The 20,171-nt window shown below is 42.8% G+C and overlaps 1 protein-coding gene across 3 annotated transcripts in view; it reads right to left on the bottom strand.

The window, feature by feature from the left end:
• Positions 1-396: 396 nt before the first annotated feature.
• The window catches only part of EMB2771 (E3 ubiquitin ligase), a 175,855-nt gene continuing 156,080 nt past the window's right edge, over positions 397-20,171 (bottom strand). For 2 of the 3 annotated variants that reach the window (XM_086793451.1, XM_086793452.1), the window contains 8 exons: positions 16,709-16,849; positions 8,203-8,376; positions 8,052-8,115; positions 7,802-7,941; positions 3,477-3,601; positions 3,162-3,240; positions 2,914-3,024; positions 397-1,391 (listed from right to left, as the gene is read on the bottom strand). In XM_086793451.1, coding sequence (XP_086649577.1) covers positions 939-1,391; positions 2,914-3,024; positions 3,162-3,240; positions 3,477-3,601; positions 7,802-7,941; positions 8,052-8,115; positions 8,203-8,376; positions 16,709-16,849 — 1,287 coding nt within the window. In that variant the 3' untranslated portion in view covers positions 397-938. Of the gene's footprint in view, positions 1,392-2,913; positions 3,025-3,161; positions 3,241-3,476; positions 3,602-7,801; positions 7,942-8,051; positions 8,116-8,202; positions 8,377-16,708; positions 16,850-17,362; positions 17,454-20,171 lie in introns of those variants that run through there. The other variant, XM_086793454.1, reaches the window with a different exon arrangement.

Here is a 20,171-nt window from a genome sequence, read left to right as displayed (position 1 = left end):
TCAGATAACTGGATTGAATTTTGCTGTAGGGTAGTGTTACTGCAGTAAGCTTCATCAATACGATTTTATCACTTATTTTTTTTTTAAAACAATAATTTAACTTTTGTTTACTAAAAATTAATTGTGCGTTGTGTTCACACACCTAGTTTTTATAATCTAACAAAACTGAAGGTCTTTACGATGATCGATTTCCCGCCCATAGGACACGTGAGGGTTGGACGAGGCCTGCCCTGGAGGTAACTGTTGAAAATTTGAGAAGGAGAAGTTGCAAAGACAGTTTCCAAACCCACCCTTCATCACAACGAACACACAGCAACACAATTGCTGCCGTTTGAGACCCACTCAGCCTCCAAGCCTTATCACACACATTATAATTGCAATGATAACAGTCCCTACTTAGCAATACTATATTTCAACCAGAGGACAATTTTGTTAGAACAAATGTTTGCATCCCATCCAAACCTTCAGGGATAGAAGACCTGCTGGTAGAGGGTTATGCTTCTGAAAATCAGAGGTTTCTCATTTCGTCACAAAGCAAATCATCTCTATGCAAGTTACACTATCATGCTACACCTATTTCATGCATTCTAGGGCTATATACATTTGTATGTGCAGGTCCTTGTGTCCTAGACTTGTGAATCCAACACTGGTGACAAATTTCAGCTGCATCATACTGGTTAGGCATAGAAGGGACCTCTTTGAGCCAGTGGTCCACTGATCCATTGATGGATGCCGATGCATCCCATGCTTGCTATGAGTTGATCTTGGTGCAAGTTACAAAAACTGGGATTCATTTGAGGCTTGTAGTGTTTTCTTGGTTGTTGTGAGCTGATTGATAGGGAGGGTAAGTGTGAGCCGTCATAGACAGCTACTACAGTAACTACCATAACATGATTTACCCACCTCCATACAACTCAAGAGCCCCCGATGGGCACAGACTAGAACATGTCCCAACAGCATAACAGATCATTTATCTGGATAAGAGCTCTGGTTGCAGTTCCTGGTAGCACTAAGGCCAATAGTGGCAAGCTACTGGAAGAGTCTGTCATCATAGAATGAAGAGAAGGTAGGCAGCTTGATAATTGCTCAAGAGCATTGTTTATCAAAGCAGGGGAAGGGATATCGTACCACCGCAGATAGTATGTGAGTAAACAAGGATCTTGCACAGCTCTCCATTGGTGACCATTCTGAAAACTCTTCAAGTAATTCATAAGATCATTTACCAGTGAACTAGCTTTCTTCTGAGTGAGGACAGAACTCGGCAAGAAATTGACATTCAAAATGTCATCTATTTGCTTGGCAAGAGCTGCAAGAAAAGTCTGCTGTAGCAATGGCCCGCCCTGCAGTTGTAAGACTTTGGACCCCACAGCATCACTATATGCCAGTGCAACCTGCACCAAAAAACGAAGGAACATATTAAATTTTATGATAGAGAACAGAGAATCACTGCAGATCTTTAAAAGACATGCTCAGCGGGCCTCTTTCCTTTTGTCACCTACAATAGCCTAGCAAGAAGCAGGAGTTTATGCCTTTGATTCCTCCCCCCTGTCTGCCTTTGTTTTGCTGCTCTTTAACCATAACCAATTCACCTTGAGGCCCTTGAAATCAGTGGTTTCCTTCATCTCACCACTCGCTCTCAGTTTCTGAACCTTACTGATTTCTCTTGACCAATCACAGTCTAACCTCTCTTCCATATAGCGTGAGAAGCACTGATATTGCAAACTCAAACACAAGATGAGAAAACCTCGAAGGAAAGTTCAAGGGCCCAGAAGCGTTTGAACTTTGAAGGATGGGGTTCAATCTCGCCTAGTTCACAACAAAGGCTAGCCCATAGCTCTAAGCCCCTCTCTGCTTTATTGAGATGTCTGAGATAATAAAGGTGCACAAGCCAACAAGTTTGGTGTAAGCAGAGGCAAATTCACACTGAAGGGGGCCATGTAGAATGAGTATGACTCCATCATAACGAACCACACTTGGGATCTAGTGGGTCATCTTGAGAGATGCAAGGTCATTGGAACAACCAAGTGGGTTTGCATCTGATGGTTCATTGGAGAAGTACAAGGCAAAGCTAGTGGCGAAGGACTTTGTACAAGTCAAGGCATTGAACTTCCAGAGACATTCACCCCCACAACTAGATTAACCACCATTCAAACGGTACTAGATTTGGCTGCTCATGAGAAGTGGTTTGTAATGCCTGTCTTTTTGAATGGACATCTCTCAAGGAGGAGGTGTATTGTGAGCAACCCCCTAGATTTGTGATGTCGGGTGCAGAAGGCAAGGTATGTAGACTCAAGAAGGGCATTGTATGGGCTGAAACAGGCCCCTCTAGCTTAGTTTGAGACTTTTTTTTTTGACTATCCTTAGGCCCAAGATCCTCCCATAGTTTCCCATTTTTTCACCCTCGTCGGTGCATTTCACTGCTTGTAGACACTTTTTTCCGCCCATAGGCGATGCTGCCAAGGGAGCACCTAGTGGGGGTTTGAACCTAGGACCTCCTGATCCCAAGGCAAACACTTCACCACTTGAGCTACCACCTGATTGACAGTTTGAGACATATTTTGTGAGTACCGGTCTTTCTAAAAGCCCGCTAGATGCAAATTTGTAAATTTTTTCTGTGCAAGGTAGGTACATGATCATAGCCTTTATGTGGATGACCTCATTTTGATGGGGAACCATGAAAAAAGATCCAACGGACTAAGGACATGTTGAGTTCAAAGTTTAAAATGACAGGCCTTGGGCTTACGCATTTTTGTTTATGTGTCCTTGTTTTTTTTCTTTTTCTTTAAGAGTAAATCACATGAGCCCGTCAGAGAACACTTTGAAGCTACTTGATAGCAGACCATATACTATCTTTTTACATGCAAATGGTGATTTCTATTACTGAGGAAAGTCCATGTGAGTTTACAAGCTTACTTTGAGACTGCAGAGAGACAATGATCTGCAGCAAAGGTGTATTGATGTTCCAACATGCCCTCTTGCACTGTCAATGAGCTCTTCCACCACAGTGTAAAAGGACAGATAAGCCTGCATTCAAAATAAATAATGCACAGTAAGATGAATCCTGTTAGAAATATTGTGATGTAAACTGTGTCTCACAAGAAAGTGTAGACTTCTAAAGTTAAGTTACAAACTCCACAGATAATAAAGTTTAAAAAACATACCTGTAGAAGAGCAGGCTTATCTGAGCTCACACATTCAAGCAACGCTTGTAAGCAGAACTCCTCAAAATGGCTTCCCAATCTGCATCATTACCAAAAAATAATACATCACCAGCCAAAATAAATTCAGAAAATCTCCAACTTTCGTTCTTCACGGATAATAGTACACAGGGGAGGCTAACATGTAATATCATGTATGGCTGCTACACCATGCCACTGCTTGGGATTAAGTGTTATACTCAGCAACAAATGTACAATCTGCATTTAATTGTGCACTTCAAACCATGAGAAAATGGCAGGGTTCGAAAGGTGACACACTTGATCCGGCGAGAGGTGCAGAACACTTGAGCAAATGCCAGAAGGCTTGGGTCCGGTGAGAATGTGCTGACTATTTTGTCCACTTCTGAATCTCCATTATAGGCTGCATCGTCCTCTTTCAAGTTCTGATCAAGCACAATGCAGTAAAAAATGAGCCGACAGACATCAAAAGAACTCATACCACGATGTGCATGGACAGTTGAAAATTAGCTTGGATGGGAATGGCAAATTGTATGGTGTTGATCAAAGGTGGTTTGTCAAAGGTTTTTGGTGAATATAAATGGGTAAAGATGGCAATGACAAATTGTTTGGTGTTGATCAAAGGTGGTTTGTCAAAGGTTTTGGTAAATTACGTTGGATGGCAATGACATATTGTATGGTGTTGATCAAATTGTGTGGTGTTGATCAAAGGTGGTTTGCATGGACTGTTTAAAATTAGCTTGGATGGCAGACAAATTGTAGGGTGTTTATCAAAGGTTTGTGGTGAATATAAATGGGTGAAAGTTAAGGTGTCATTATGAGGCACATTAACACATTTTGTGCTAGGCATGTGTGCAATGGAGTGCAAAAAGTGTGAGCTATTAATGCTCTCTTGGAGCTATTGAAGGTTGTACTTGCTGCTTGATTATCACTGGATTTCTCTTGGCTAGTGTGCAATTTGCCTAAGTCGTTCCTAATAAGGTTCTTAGTTATCTTACTTAGCAATTATAAGGTTCTCTATTTGATTCAATTCACCCTAGATATTCGTCAATGGGAGCGTACACTACCATCTCTGCAATTGGATGTGGCCACAAGGGTCATAAAAAGCTATCTGCCCACATCACAACCTATGACCCGCTGGACAAATTGGTTCCAAGAGGCTGCAACATCATTGCAAATAATATGATCTACCCAAGGAAAGGGGGAGCATGTACTCACGCTCGACATTCTAATGCTTCCTCCTTAACCTTCTCCCCTGACCATGTAATTGCCAAATTCAAGGGGATGTATATATATAATAAACATTTTTGCAGGCTGGAATAAGGCAAATAAAATGATTTAGTAAATTTTGGTGAGATTGAGACTTGCCTAGGGCTTTCTCTCATCACTAGGAAGGAGATTAAGGTTTCTGTTCTGATTTCTGGTTTTCTCCTTGTGTACACACACAACAAGAGAGAGAACATGTGTAACTGTGTTTTCTTCAGCCCAACGAAGAGAACAACACACAATCAAGAGAACAAAGCAGCCATATTTTCACCCCAACGAAGGCAGCCGCATCTCCATTGCCTCCATACTCTGCAAATTTGATCGTCTTCATCACCTCCACAGCAAGGCGTTAGTGCTATCAATCAAGTGAAGTAGCCTTTCTGAAGCTGGATTGATTGCCTTCTTCCCCCTACAAATGGCCACTTTCTTCCCACGTGCCACCCACTTTGCAAACGTTTTGACTTTCCATCTATATATACCTAGATGAATCCAGGAACATGCCCAAATTCACCTTTTAGGAACGTGCATGTTATATACTCATGGTAGTCATGACACCCACAAGACTATATAACTATCAACTCCATTATGCATAGTATGGACTAGATACTACGACATCCCCGCTAATGTTATCAATGCCCAATAGTGGGGGTAGAACTCTGTATTAAGATATGCTCTCACACACACACACACACACACACACATAAGAGCATATATTCACACGAAGGCCTTCGTACTGAGTTATTGTCAAACCTCCGGAGATGCAAGGCAGACTCAGCCATAATGAAGCCTAGCACTAAGCCAGGCATGATTCTTTGCCGGTATAGTGACTTGCCGCTATGTCACCTCGCCTCAAGTTGAGGTTCCGAAGGCTCAGCACCAAGGCTTTTACCTCACAACAATTCCTTCGTTATCTATATTGTTCATCATGTAAGAACAACAAACAACTTAACATTCAAAATAAAAGAACAAACTTATAAAAACTTTTAATTCATGTTCAAGGTTTCCTTTGATACTCAAATTCACTTTATGAATCTTTTTATGTGTGCACACGTCTAGCTATAGATAATTATCATTTAATGTGAAAACTTTCTAAAATATGGGCAATGACTCTTTTCTAAAATATGGGCAATACTAAGGGGAGAGTGAACGAGGACCACCTACATGCATTAACAGGTCTACACCATCATAAGGGACATGAGGTGTGTTTAGAGAAGGCTTCAAATCTTCTTCTCCATGTGAGTGTTGAGAGAGAAAGAGAACAGATGACCTACATTGAAGCAAAGTCCAGTAAACAATCCAGATCTAAGGGTGGCAGATCAACCACAACAGACCATATGTAGTCCTGCACCAAGCTTAAACATCCGGGTGAAACCTCAAGGCAGCTTGAATCAAAAAACAAGGAAAAAAGAGAAAGGCGGCCATAATAGTCAGCACTTGCACCATCTACTGACCGTCCAAGAGCATGAAAAAAAGCAAGAGACGAGAGCACAATCAGCTCACAATTTTTTTCAAGACATTCTCCCCCACAGAGAGATCTCAACAGCCATTGCTCAGCAGCAACCTTGGATAAAGTGCAAAGAGAGAAAGCCTAGAGGTCCTACTTGTCCAGATGAAGCTCCCCACTGCAAGGGATCCTCATAATCGTCATAAATGAGCCCAAACTCACTTATATAGTAATAACGCTGCTACAATTGGCCCTCTCGTTTATTAAGTGAGCCAAAACTCACTTATATAGTAATAACCTTGCTCTTCTGTCTAACCTGGCCAACGGAGCTGGTTGTGGGCATTGATGGGCCCTTTCATGGGCGGCCTGGGGTGTCTAGACCCTTCGTCATAAGGCGTTGGGCCGCTTTAAGGTGGCCTTGGACAGCCCAAGGCTTGCCCCCCTAGTCTTCCCTTTCACCTGAGTGCTACTAGTGCCATAAATAATGCATTCGTACATACCTCCTTGACCTTGAGACTGTCATTAGCCGTCCAGACACCCAACCAATGGTCTAACATCTTACATTATACATTAGGGTTGCATGTAGGTGTGCAACGGCACGACACTGGTTTGTGCGGGAGTTGCAAGACTGACTTACTACCCTTCACGGTACACTAGCGACTTGTCCCTAGATGGGGGCTCACAAGGAAAATGCTTGGTGTCTGGCCTTGTTCTTGCACTTGTCTGTACGGCATTTCAACGAGGCAATACACAAGGAATCCAAGTGCACAGTGCACATGACATTACTGCAACCTTTAACCCCCTTTGAACCAGTAACTCCTCTGACGCAGATAGCAGATTGCAAACAGGTGCACACATTCTTTCTTGTATATGACAGGCGCTGACCTCTTCTCCATCAATGGCCATCTCTTGCGTGCATCACACTAAATCAGGAGCAAAGTCTTTTACAGCTGCCAGCAGTAGTAGTCTTAATAAAGCTAATGTTTATTTTTTTAGTGGCTGCCGAAAACCCTGAAGGTTAACTGTTCTCTCTTACCAGTGTTTGTAAACCAAAAATGTGCAAGATGTCAGGAGCAAGGGAGAATGCTACAAGCCCTCTTGTTCTTGAATCTTGAGCTTAATGGCAGTACATGTGCTCATGGAGGGAGAGAGAGAGAGAGGAAGAGGAGGAGGACAAGTTTTCATGTCATATCTAAGCGAGCGAACCATATATATGGTCCATATGACGACATCAAAGTGTGGGGATGAGACTCGAAACCGAGGTCTCTTGAGAATCTTAATGCATGAATCATTACACTAGCACTCCCATGAGAGAAAGAGTGAGAGACCATTTTCGTACAAGGGTTAAGTTGCCAATATGTATGAAGTACATGTTGTCTTTTGTTTTAGAAGCTTCTTCAATTCATCAGGGGAGCTTTGTACATAAGCTTGGATGGCAATGCTGTATGGCGTTGATCAAAGGATATTGGTAAATGTAAATGGCTGAAGGTGCAGGGGGTGTTGTTTTGAGGTACATGAAAAGTGCTAGCCACATGTTGTGTGCTAGGCACATGATGTGTGCAATGGAGTGTAAAAAATGTGACTCGTTATTGGAGCTATTTAAGCTTGTATCCCTGATTACCAATCGAATTCTCTTGATTAGTATGCAATTTGCTTAAGCCTTTCGTAATCAAGTTCTTAGTTATCTTACTTAACAATTACGAGGTTTTCTATTTGCTTTGAGTTATCCTAGATTAGCAAGATTTTTACATGGAGATTCCTTGGCTCTATCAACTCAAGACAAAATTTATCGACTACTTCAAGCAGGCTACCTCCAGAAACCAATTGGCTTCTGGTTCTGGAAACAGAAGACAAAAAAGTGCCAAGGAATTAAGACTTCAACGAACATGCAAAAAGTGCAATTTCCAATTGTTACCTTTTGCAAAGTGCGTGACAGCAAGGAGCGGCATCCTATTGGATCATCACCATATGACTGAGCTCCAACCTTGCGCTTTACAAAGAGAACACCTCTACCAAATGGGTTTCTTGCCTCATTCGACTCCCACCAAGAAGAACCTGCTCAACGGACATATCTATATTTTGACACAGCAAGCTGAACCAGTAATTAAATACACACTTGCAAATGTGATTGTACACTAATCTGCATGCCCAGTAACTTGTCTCACCACAAGGGGTCAACCTAATATCCTGAGGCCAGTAGCGTGGGCCACACACTCGAACACGTTTAAGCTGCAAAATATCATTTTTACACATCAGAAAATACGTGTGACAACAGATAGTACAACAAAAAAGAACCGTGCATGCAAAGATACACACCAAACAGCGCTCCGGCAAAAGGCAAGGTGACACTTGGCAGAATGTGGTTTCTGAGTGAGAAGAAGTGTCCTGGAGTGTTACTTCAAGTGGCGCATAAACAGGAAGCCCTGTATCCACATCAATTGTTTGGATACACCGTGCCTCCGTGGCCAGAACGTACAAATGTCGAAATGCCTACAATGGGTAAGTAAAATTAGTAAGAAACTGCCTCTCTAACTCCTGTCCTGTATCAGACCGGAAATCCACTGCAGAAGAACAGTTTTCAGAAAATCGCTTTATTCGTGGAAGCATGCATATCAATACTCATGCTTGCACATGCATGTCCACACAAGGAACCCTTAGGCACAAGTCTGTCTAAAGTGTAACTTTCCAAATAATATTGATATTCACATGCAAGCCAGTTAAAATACTGGACTTATGGCCAGTGTGCTCAGAGAAAAACAAAAAGCTAATAAAGACTTTAATGGGCCTCTTCCCAAAAATCAGCCACTGGAAGTAGAGGACACACTGCAATCCGTGCCTAGAGTAGTGGAAGGAAAATGCGCATACTACCCATGTAATCACACCCCAAAACAAAAAAAGTTGGTCTGCAAACAAGTATCTTGGTGATACCATGGTCTTCGTTCCTTCAGTTCTAGTTGGTTTTCCTTTTTATGTTTTTCTCCATGAGCCATTCATAACACTTGTGGCCTCATAGGCCTTAATAGAACTCGATGAGCCAATCACTTCATGGATACATCGTAACACTTGTGGTCTCATAGACCTTAATATAACTTTCTTTCTTTCTTTCTTTCTTTCTTCTTCTTCTTCTCCATCAAAGATTGGTAAGAAATGTTGGTTCTATAGAGATCACTTATTCAAACTCTCTGAGGATGGATTCTTTGAGATCCTGAGATATACACATAGAAATGTCACATGCTATTTATATCGCAACTAGCCAGCTCACAGGGTACCTACCCACCACCGACCTGCCGGTAGAGACTAGCCAAGCTGAGGATACCTCATGGGAGGAGAAAATATGCAAATTATGCACCTCGAGGAAGAGGATAAGAAACACTTTATCTGTTTGACCGCCTGGCGTACAAAAAGGTATGGAGGAGATTCTGTTATGTGTTGACAAGCTTAGGGTTAGGGCTAGGGATGTGGACTCACCCAAGTTAGGGTTACGGCTTAGCTCGAGCATGGGGACCTCGACGTGGGCAAGATGACGCCAAGATTGGCTAAGAGCTTATAAGTATGGCCTAAAAGCTTATAAGTAAAGCATGAAAACTTATAAATAAAGCAAGGGCCAATAATAGCCAAGTTATTACTGTATCCAAGCAAGAAGACAGAGTACATGAAACCGGCCTCTGATAGAAAACCAGAGTGCGGTAGGAGCAATCACCCGTCCACTTGTAGTCTAGATGAAAAACAATGGAGCTAGAGTGCCCAAATCTGAAAACACAGCGACACCTGTTGGCCCCAAAGCTTGGCGCCCCTTGCGGTATTTCTTTATTCAATTAAAATAATATGGATGGCTGAGTACAACACAAAGACCAGCCAAGAGTTTACACCTGTAAGTCCAATCTGACGGCCCACAAATCCTTCTCGGCACAGAGGATCTATGCACACAGATCTGTGTCCTCAAGCAACACACTGTGCCTCCCTCTGATCAGCCAAGATCACAAAGCAGGCCAGCCATGGGCATACATCTGGCATAACTCAAGAGCATGATACATCTTCTCAGCTCAAACATACATGTGCTGTCCAATCTCTGTCTTAATCCCTTGTCAATCTGCCATACCCCTCCTCTCATAAGGGGCCAGATAACACATATCTGCAACAGACATCAAGCAGTAGAAAGAGAGATAGATGAACAGAAACAGAGCTTACCAAGTTCAGCTCGTGAAACAACACTGGAGGAAGCAACAGCACCAATCTGTGCTTGCAGGCACTTGAATCCACAACCCTGCTTCACACGTGTGCTTGCTCTTGCCTGTATCCTCCTCCTGATGCTCACTCCTATGCTGTCCTTGAAAGTACAGATCTGAAAATCAGCACAGTACCCGTCTGTACCGCCTCGGGATACGTGCCAGGAGTTGTACTTGCACAAACAGCCGGCTGTCCACTCTTGTACCTGCCTGAATTTGAGTAAACAGTCTGTCCAGCACCTGTTTGCACCACCTGCAGCAGCCTGCAGCAGATGTACTTGCTGTACCTGGCTGTCCGTACACTGTACGGCAGCCGTACAGTGTGTACTTGCTGGAAAACAGACTGTACAGGTCTTCTGCGTAGAGTTTCCAGCAGCAGTTCTGTGCGCAGCCAGCAACAGAGGAGAAAGAGAGAGAGAGAGTTTGCCCAGTTCTGGCCGTACAGTGCTGTACGGCTGATTCTACTCAGAAAAACAGCAAAAGCACACAGCAAAACAGCCGCCTCCTTCTTCCTGTGCTTTTCCACGCTAGGATAACATGCGCATGAAGGAAAACTCCTCTTTTGCTACACGATTCCCCAAAAAGGGAAGAGAGAGAGAGAGAGAGGAGAGAGAAAACTCCTCCCCAATTTAATCCCTAGGGCCCCAACTTTAATAAGTTCCTAGGGCCACTAAGGCCTAGGGGCAAACTCCAATAAACATTAAAACTTAATGTTTCTAGTTCCCCCCTTCACACCTAGGGATGTCCACACATCTTAAACACTGTCCGGGCACCCCCCATGTGAATCATAAAATATTCTGACTCTGCAACCACCATGCCCACACTTGTCCTGCTCCATTTTCACAGGGCCATGACAGTACATAGGAGGGCTACTAGGGGCGTTCAAGACCTCCAAGCCATGGAGCTGCAAGGTGGGTAGTTCGGGGTAGTGGTATGGGACATCAGGTTGGGACCATCGGTACCAAGTAGGCTCACTTCAAGCTCGGGGTGAGTCTAGATGACTCTAAGGCTGGGTGGTGAATCGTTAGCCCCAATCTATCACAGTCATGCGATGTGTACGGCATCGGGTCTGTGAAAACTGATTAGGGTTTCGCTTCTAGGTCAGTTGATCAATAGGCTATCAATAATAAACTCTTAGCCAATCTACACCTCATCCTGCTAGTGCCCTTAGCCCACGTGTGAACGCGGTCCAAGTCCCCACACCCCAGCTAAGCCATAACTCTAACCTAGGTTAGTCCACGTTTGTAGTCAAAACCCTAAGCCTCTCGACATAATAGATTCCATTGCTTTTTCCGGGAGGGATTCAGCCCACTTGCAAAGGTAATACACTATGAGGATCACAAATGCTTGGGCATGTACTTGATGAAGTTCACATGACGCAGGGAAGCGGTATTGAGAAAACACATGGATAGACCAACTCTCAAAGAGCCATCACATATTTATTTGCAGTATATGCATCCACATCAGGGTCCACCATGCCTCTGCTTTCGAATCCAAACCCACTGCCCATGCCCGCACTTCTCTGTGCCCCAAAGGAATACTCAATGAGGGAGCCGAATCTATCCTTCAAGCCAAAGCCCCTCGATCCAGAGCACTACAACCCTCCATCCAACAAGGGATATCCATATGACTTGTTTCCATCAGAAAGGCCTGACATTCCCTCCATTAGATATGTTCTAGCCAAGGATATCGTCATTTGCTAATCACGACATATCTCCCTCTACGCAGGATCATCTGTTGATAACATGCACATGCACTAGTGTTAGATGTTTTCTCTTTACTTTTTGTTTCAATTTACCATGGCTCGATATATCCATGATAACATTGTATCTTTTTTGGCCTCACAGATCCGTGGGGTCTTTTGTAGACGTTACTATTACTTTTGTTTTGAGATCAGATCTGACATTTCAGCTCTTATTACTTTCTTTGATTTCTATGTTTAGTACCCACGATGATGTATTTCATGGACATGATGTAACCTTTTGGTCTCATAGGTCATTTTGACCTTTTGTAGACATTAATACAATGATAACATTGTATCTTTTTTGGCCTCATAGATCCGTGGGGTCTCTTGTAGAGGTTACTATTACTTTTGTTTTGGGATCAGATCTGACATTTCAGCTCTTATTACTTTCTTTGATTTCTATGTTTAGTACAATGCATTTCATGGAATTGATGTAACCTTTTGGTCTCATGGGTCATTTTGGCCTTTTGTAGACGTTAATACAACTCTCTCTCTCTCTCTCTCTCTCTCTCTCTCTCTCTCTCTCTCTCTCTCTCTCCCCCCCCCACTCATTGTACTTATCGCACACCCAGATTCAGCTTTTTAGTTCAGTACTTTTTCATTTTGTTGGGATGACAGAGGATACCCCATACAGGTACACCGATTTGTCTCATAGGCCGAGTTCGGTCTTTTGGAAGACGTTAATAAAATCTTTCTTTCTTTCTTTCTTTCTCTCTCTCTCTCTCTCTCTCTCTCACACACACACACACACTTTTTTTGTTGTTGTGAAACCACTGTTTATATTAAATAGTAAACTGTACAGTCATAGTCACCCAAAGCAGGTGGAACTATGAGAATGAACTAAAAAAACAGGGAAAATTCTTCAAATTGTTGGAGAGGGAGCTCGCCAAGATCATAGTTCGAAAAGATCGGAGTAGGGCAGCTCGAAAATAGGGGAAGGGATGAACAACATCACCAGAAAAGTGCAGATAATTTCTGGTGAAATAGATGGTCCAAAGAGCCTAGAATCGCACCCATGCGAAGAAATCATCATACCCTAGTAAGGCTCAGTTATACGGTGCGAAATGCCAGACATCTTATCTTGGGACACATTCAGAGTGTCCCTATGCTTAGACCCCATTGGGAATCTTATGGCATTTCGATTAACATTCAGAGGGTTTTTTGGGGGAGATTGTGGCATTCTTATAGGAAGCCATAGATTTCCTCCTTTATCTGGGTTTCTCTTCATGGTGGTCTGGCCACCAATCAATGAAGGTCTGTTACTGGTGCTTGCCCAGCATGCCCTAGATATGCAGGAGTTTCGGAGTACGTTTACCGTTGTTTATGGGAATGTAGGGAAGCACAGAGGGTTTGGTCTGCGATTGCACACCTCTTTGGTAGGATTAAGAGGGATGCTATCATTTCTTTTGGTTCTATCATTTGGTTGACACAGTTTGGGCCTCAGCTGAGATTCGAGGGGACTGACAGGAGCTTGGCCATTATGGTCAGGCAAGGAGTTGCTCGGCAGTGTTGTCTTCAGGATTTGCCACTTTCACACTTTGTCCCTCCGGCACAGAGGTTGGACAGCTCTTGGGAGATTATTGCTAGCATCTCAGCCTGGAATATCTGGAAGACTAGATGCACCGAGGCCATTGAGGGTACTCCCGTTCTTGTTTCTCAGTGTCTTTGCAGGATTTGGAGTGATATTATTCACACCATCATGGCTACCTGGGCCAGAATCCAGGGATCTTCGAGGGCTGCGGAGAGGAAGCGCGGCCAGTTTATAAGAGAGTGGGACATTGGTATCTTTTTCACGTCCTCTCATTCGGGACCCCATTGGTAGCACAGGGCTCCTGATTGGTTGAGATCTCCACCTTACTTGGTATAAAATCTCCATTTTGCAAAATTTTTTCATACTTAATAGAAGTCTCCTTTATGAAAAAAAAAAAAACATGTGAACCACTAAAGGGGCTAGCGTGTCCCTAGCATGAGAGAAATGATGGTGAGGAGTCCATCATGATCCTGTTCTCTCCCAGTCTGCATCCTGTCAATAGCATCTCTCACCATGCTCAGGTGAAAGAAGGAAGAGTGGGTGGGGGACAGGTTGTTGCTCGAGGGCATGGTAGAACGAGGTGGCATAGGTGTGCCAGGTGCGGTGTGAAGTAATCGGAGTCGGCAGGCGATGATCCTAGAAGATCCTCCAGGCCTGCTTACAGTCCCTCCCAAGAAATAGCTAGTATAGCTCTTGCTCAAGTCTGGCTAGGTAGGCTCTCTTCTTTCTCCGTGTGAGACGTCGAAAGATCACTCACGCCTACCGGTGAGTGGTGGATCCTAGCTCTCGATGTAGATAGGCTCGGGTATCACGACATTCCTCGTCATACGAGCTTTTCTATGGGATAGTCCCTCTTGGTGTAGGGGTGGCTCTAGGAAGACGGCTGCAGCATACGTATGGAGAGAGAGAGAGAGAGAGAGAGAGAGAGAGAGAGAGAGATGATAACACATAGGCGAGAGAGTTGCGCCAAACAAGAATGATTGTATTATATATACTCCCACCATGTACAATGCTTTATTAGGCACCAGGGCCCCACCTTTTGAACCTTCCTAAGAGGTGGTTCACGCCTAGTGTGTTCGCACTGAAAGACTTCTTTCATACTGATGAGACACCGACTATTCCAACAACTTATACAATATTTTGCTTGGACGTCCATATCATTTGGCAGACAAAACTTGCCAATTTTAGACACTGATCCACCTCGAAAAGGAAAACTAGGTAAATATCTTCTTTTCTGCAGTACTCATTTGAGCATCAGGAACACTCGGATCTCGTGAGTTGCTACACCTAGACCATCTTGTAAATACCCTGTGAGAGTTAAATAGAAGACTGATATCTACATGAGAAGGAGATGGCAATGATATTGGGAATCCTACTAAGGGCATCTGCCCCTTTCGGTAAGGGATCTCAAAGTGGAACTCCTACATGAGTTCCTGGCCTTCAACACGTCATGTCAAGGTAATCAAAAATATGCTTCAATGAATGATGATTTGTGTACACTAGAAATCTAGCACCATACTAATAGTGCCTCCAAATCAATAAGTGCATGGAGAACTACCCAAAGCTCCATTTCTACGAAAGGATGCCACATCAATGCATCAGAAAGCTTCTTGCTTCTGAATTCTATGGCTCACATCGTCTCAACCACAAAAGGTTTACTAGGATCCACCATAAGCAACACAGGCGCTAAGGTGACTAGCTCCTTCAATGCTCGGAAGGTCTGATCCATCATTCCAAACCACTGAAGGACTTATGTTGCCTTTCTTGCTTCTCACTCCCTTCAATAGTTTAGTCAGTGGGAGTGAAATCTTCGCGTACACCTTGATGAACCTCTAGAAAGAGCAAGTGAAATCCAAAAAATGATTTCACTTGCCTATATCTATACCTAGATGAATCCAGGAACATGCCCAAATTCACCTTTAAGGAACGTTCATGTTATATACTCATGATAGTCAACCCACAAGACTATATAACTATCAACTCCATTATGCATAGTATGGACTAGATACTACGACATCCCCACTAACGTCATCAGTGCCTAATAGTGGGTGTAGAACTCTGTATCAAGATATGCTCTCACACACGCACTCCACACACACACACACATAACAGCATATATTCACACAAAGCCCTTCGTATTGAGTTTCTATCAAACCTCCGGAGATGCAGGGCAGACTCGGCCATAATGAAGCCTAGCACTAAGGGAAGTAGCAAATAGAAAGAATTAGTACAACAAATAAGTAGTTGATAGAGCAAATGCACCGCTAAAGATAGAAAGAATTAGCACAATATCAACTGGCCGCAACTCGGAGGAAAACGTCACAATGTGAAATCTGCATGTCCGCTAATACGGCTGAATTATATACCTAGATGAATCCAGGAACATGCCCAAATTCACCTACTCACACCATCAACACAGATGATCTGACCACATACAAAAGTTCCTATTTGAAGAAGTCGCGCTGTGTCTTCTTGGCAAACAGCTTATATCGTCTTAGTATATCCAAGACGATCTTGAGATATACTATGACAACAATCAATATATCATTCAAGAAGACAACAATTCACTTCCCAAGATATGGGCAAAATAAATTGTTCATGATCTGTTAAGATATGGCAAGCCATTGGTCAGCCCAAAGGATAGAACCAAAAACTCATAATGGCCATACTGCATTCGAAACAATCTTATGCACAACCTCGGGCTTTATGCTTATTTGATGATAACCTCACCTGATATCAATCTTCATGAAATATTTTGTACCTTGAAGACAATAAACCAAGTCATCCATCCTTGGTAAAGGATATTTGTTCTTGACGGTGAGTTTGTTCAACCCTTTGTAATCAACACAAAAACATACTCCCATTTTCCTTCTTTGATAGAAGAACCAATGCGCCCCATACAGATTTACTCGTCTCGGCGCACACCCCAAAGTGGTCCTCACTGAGAGAGCTCAAACTATGTAAGGGCCATACATCCCTAAGCCAAACCATCATGACCCTCCACCCAGCAGATACAAATCCAAGAGGCTCTTTGACGCCATGACTTGGCCATCAGATCGGTATTGGCTGAGGCAGACATTACCATTATTTGATTTGGCAAGTTTATCTAATACACAAGGTCATATGCTGATATCCATGTATATACACTAGTGATAGTTGAAATTCGTTTTCTTTCAATTTCTTTTTTCATGGCTCAGTACAACCATGGTATCATTCCATTACTCACGATCTCATAGACCCTCGGGGTCTTCTGTAGATGTTAATATTACTTTCTTTTGTTCTTTCTTCATCACACACACATACATAGAATATTAGCAATACCTGCAGATGACAACGGTGATCATTTGGAGCTGTTGGAAAGCGTGGATATAATGCAATCAGCAGGGCTGCAACTGCATTGTTGTTTGTGGCAAAAGTTGCTGTGCCATTTCCTAGAAATAGAAAACCAATAGCCATACTGATCTGTCCACATTCAGTAATTGTTTGTCAGTTTAAAAGAAAAGAGACAACACTTGATGATTTGTTTAGTTCCAGGAGTATGTTAGATAGCTTAACTAATTCAGGAAAAATCCAGAAAAGTACAGTGCCAAAGCCTAGACAAACCATTAACCTTCTATTGGTTGACATATCAAAGAAAAGCATTAAGACTTTGCAGTGGCATAATGTATTTTTGGACTCTGTGATGTTTACTATCTTTAATACCCTAAATGAAATGAACAAACGGTGTGTATATATATCAGATAATCCAGTGCTAAACTTCCTCACACACACACGTATGTAGAGGGCTCAGAATGAGATATTTTTGGTGTCTTAAAAGCACAAACATGGGCCAAGAAATGTGAACTACAGTGAGGCCTTGGAACTTAGGGTTAGGAATAGGAGGGCTAGGTGTGAATGTGCCCTTCAAGATCTACTTTTCGTATAAAAAACCTTCCAAAGAATGGAAAGAGAATCACTTGTTTTGGCCTTGCCCCTTTTGCAACAAGTGTATTGGTTTCTCCTGCTTCTTTAATTGTTGGTTGGTATTTCGTAAGTGTGATTAGAAGAAGCCTTACTGCAACTGAAGCTGAACTAATTGCCAACAAAACATAAACAAACAAGAAAATGGGAAACACACTTTTTAGACCAAAGCACATACAATCTATGGGACAACTCAGACACACCCCTTCATTGTTCTTCCTATTTCACATATAAATAAACCAAATGACACCCGCAAAACCAACTCTTTAACAAGCAGAAATTGATCCTCCTACAGATGATCGAGTCATAAGAGTTCACCATACCGGTGAATGACCATGCGAACAAAACATAACTTGCACACACATGTGCATACTACCCATATTTTTGCTAACTCAATACAAAGATAAGAACAATTGATGTCCATGGCAAAGAATTTCGGGAAGCGACTCTTTAGACTATGCAATGACTCCCATGTAGCCTCGACCTTAGACCGTCGTTTCCATTTGATCAAGTATTCGAAGTAAATGGTATACCGAGACCGTTAGTACGTTGATCTAGAACCAACTCGGCTTGCTTGGGAACATACCTAGTCATGTCTTGGAGATTACAGATCTCCTCAATTGGCACAATCGCATCACCTTCACTAGACATTCTTTCAAATGACCAAGAGGTAGTGCCAAACGAGAACCTACCTAACATATCTTCTATGTGATCTGATGAGGACCACAACATTGTGAAGACAGCTTGTAAACCTTGACAAGCTGTCATTGTCTTAAAGTCCGTTGGGACTTTAAGATACACCCGCATGCCCTCATGCAAGACTCTTTAGGTCCGTCCTTGGTTAGTGCAATATTGAGCGTGATCCTCAACACTCTTAACACTTTCCCTTGCAATTTTAAGCATATCTTACATATCATCCAAACTTGCAAGCAAATCCACCTCCCTCAGCCCTACGCCAATGGGTGCCTTCCACTGATAACTGATAACTGTAGAAACCGTTGGCCGCATGCCTACTACTATTATTAACAAACTCAATCTATTGGAGATATCTTTCCCACTATGACTCTCTTGGAAATATACGCCCTTGACTGCAATGGATCATCATTATGTAGGACGGGAGACACATTGGTATTCTGAACATGTATGCACCTAATCATAGAGGGGAGAGGATTTGGTTTTGGAAGGCCCTCAACACTGATTGGCTTCCTCGAGCTAAAGATCATTGGATCGTTGGGGGTGACTTTAATATGGTTGAGCAACCACTAGATAAAAGAGGAGGACAAGTGGACATGGTGCACCCACTTCAGAGGTATAGTTGCCATGAAATGCGTTTCATTCAGGTTTTTTGAAACAAAACGTTTCATTCGAATGAAACACATTTCTTTCTCCTCTGTATGATTTAGGCATTTTTTATCTAGAGCTCTTTTTTTGAAAAAACGTTTACCTACGTCTGTGAAAACCAACCATGGAGCTCCTGCGTTGCAAAAATCAGTCCCTTCAAGTTCTTCCCGCACTTCTCAGTTTCCGTACCCACCATCTCTCAGGTTTGCTGTGCCGATTTGTGCCTTTTTTGCCTCACATTAGGGATGCCATGTGAGCCCAAGTCACTCATGTATCAAAATATGGTGATTCAGGCACCCAAAAGTGGAAATGTAATTATTGCAAGGTTTTCTCAGGGGGTACCATAATCCGTGTTAAAGCCCATTTCTCAAGTTTAACCAATGAAGGCATTGGTGTATGCAAATTGGTGCATGCAAACATCAAAGCCGAGCTACAAGAATGGAAAAGACAGCAATTCGTAGGATGCGGTTATGGGCCTTTGCTTGAGGATATTGAGGCTAGTGAGGATACAGATGATGCATCAAAGAGAACATGGTTGGGCTTAGAGGAAGATGCACGGAGCCAAGCAGGATTCACGGAGTGCTAGGATTCGGTGGTGCTTGTAGTTCCACTCCCACAGCAACACGAAGCCCTTTGCCTGCGGGACCTAGAGCCTCTGCAAGTCGGGTTAGTTGGGTGCCCACTATAATTGGGTCACCCGGATTCTTTAGTTTGAACTTGTAAACATATTTTAATGTGTAAATGATGCATGCTTAATTTTGTTTTGCAAGCAAGGCAACATAGTTTTTACATATTATAAACTTATATATACATTTTGGGGCCTGTACCCCACCCCCCTGTACAAAACATTTTTGAAACGTCCGGGATTTAAAAGAAACGTTTTTGAAATGCATTTCAAAAAATTTTGGGCCCTATAACCACCCCCCCTCCCCCCTCCCCCTCCCCCCCAACCCCCCCAACCCCTCTTTGTATGAAACGTTTTTGAAACGTCTTGATTCGAAAGAAACTTTTTTGAAACGGTTATGAACACCATTTCATAAAACCTCTAGCAACTATGTTGAGAGGGTCTCTTGGAAGAGGTTTATCCCCTCTATACGTGGCATAGATTGTTGGCTTGAGGATGATATTCAAACGAGGCCATCCTCACTCATCTTTTCTTAGTCTAATAGGAGTAGGGTTGCAAGTTGCATCTTCTTAGACCACTTCTATTCATAATTGGGTTCTTGACAGGGAGGACATATACACATAGTAATTGGCACTACCAAATCTAATCATTGCCCAATGGTTTTTAGTATACGAGATCCGAGATACCATGGCTCTTCCACTCGCGTGCATTTTTCTTAGCATTTCTACTAGAATGCAGACCTTTCGTGGTGGCAGGTGAGAGATGTATGGAGGTCTCATGACTTTTCTGATCGCTCACAGAGTGTGGCATCCGCATTGCAATGCGTCGGTGAATTTTTCCAAAGAATGGCCTTACTTA

This window comes from Cibotium barometz, chromosome 59 (genome assembly GCF_041138505.1).
Source record: "Cibotium barometz isolate CiBa-2024 chromosome 59, ASM4113850v1, whole genome shotgun sequence".
NCBI classification, from domain to species: domain Eukaryota; kingdom Viridiplantae; phylum Streptophyta; class Polypodiopsida; order Cyatheales; family Cibotiaceae; genus Cibotium; species Cibotium barometz.
This window is presented reverse-complemented; position numbering and strand designations above follow the sequence as displayed.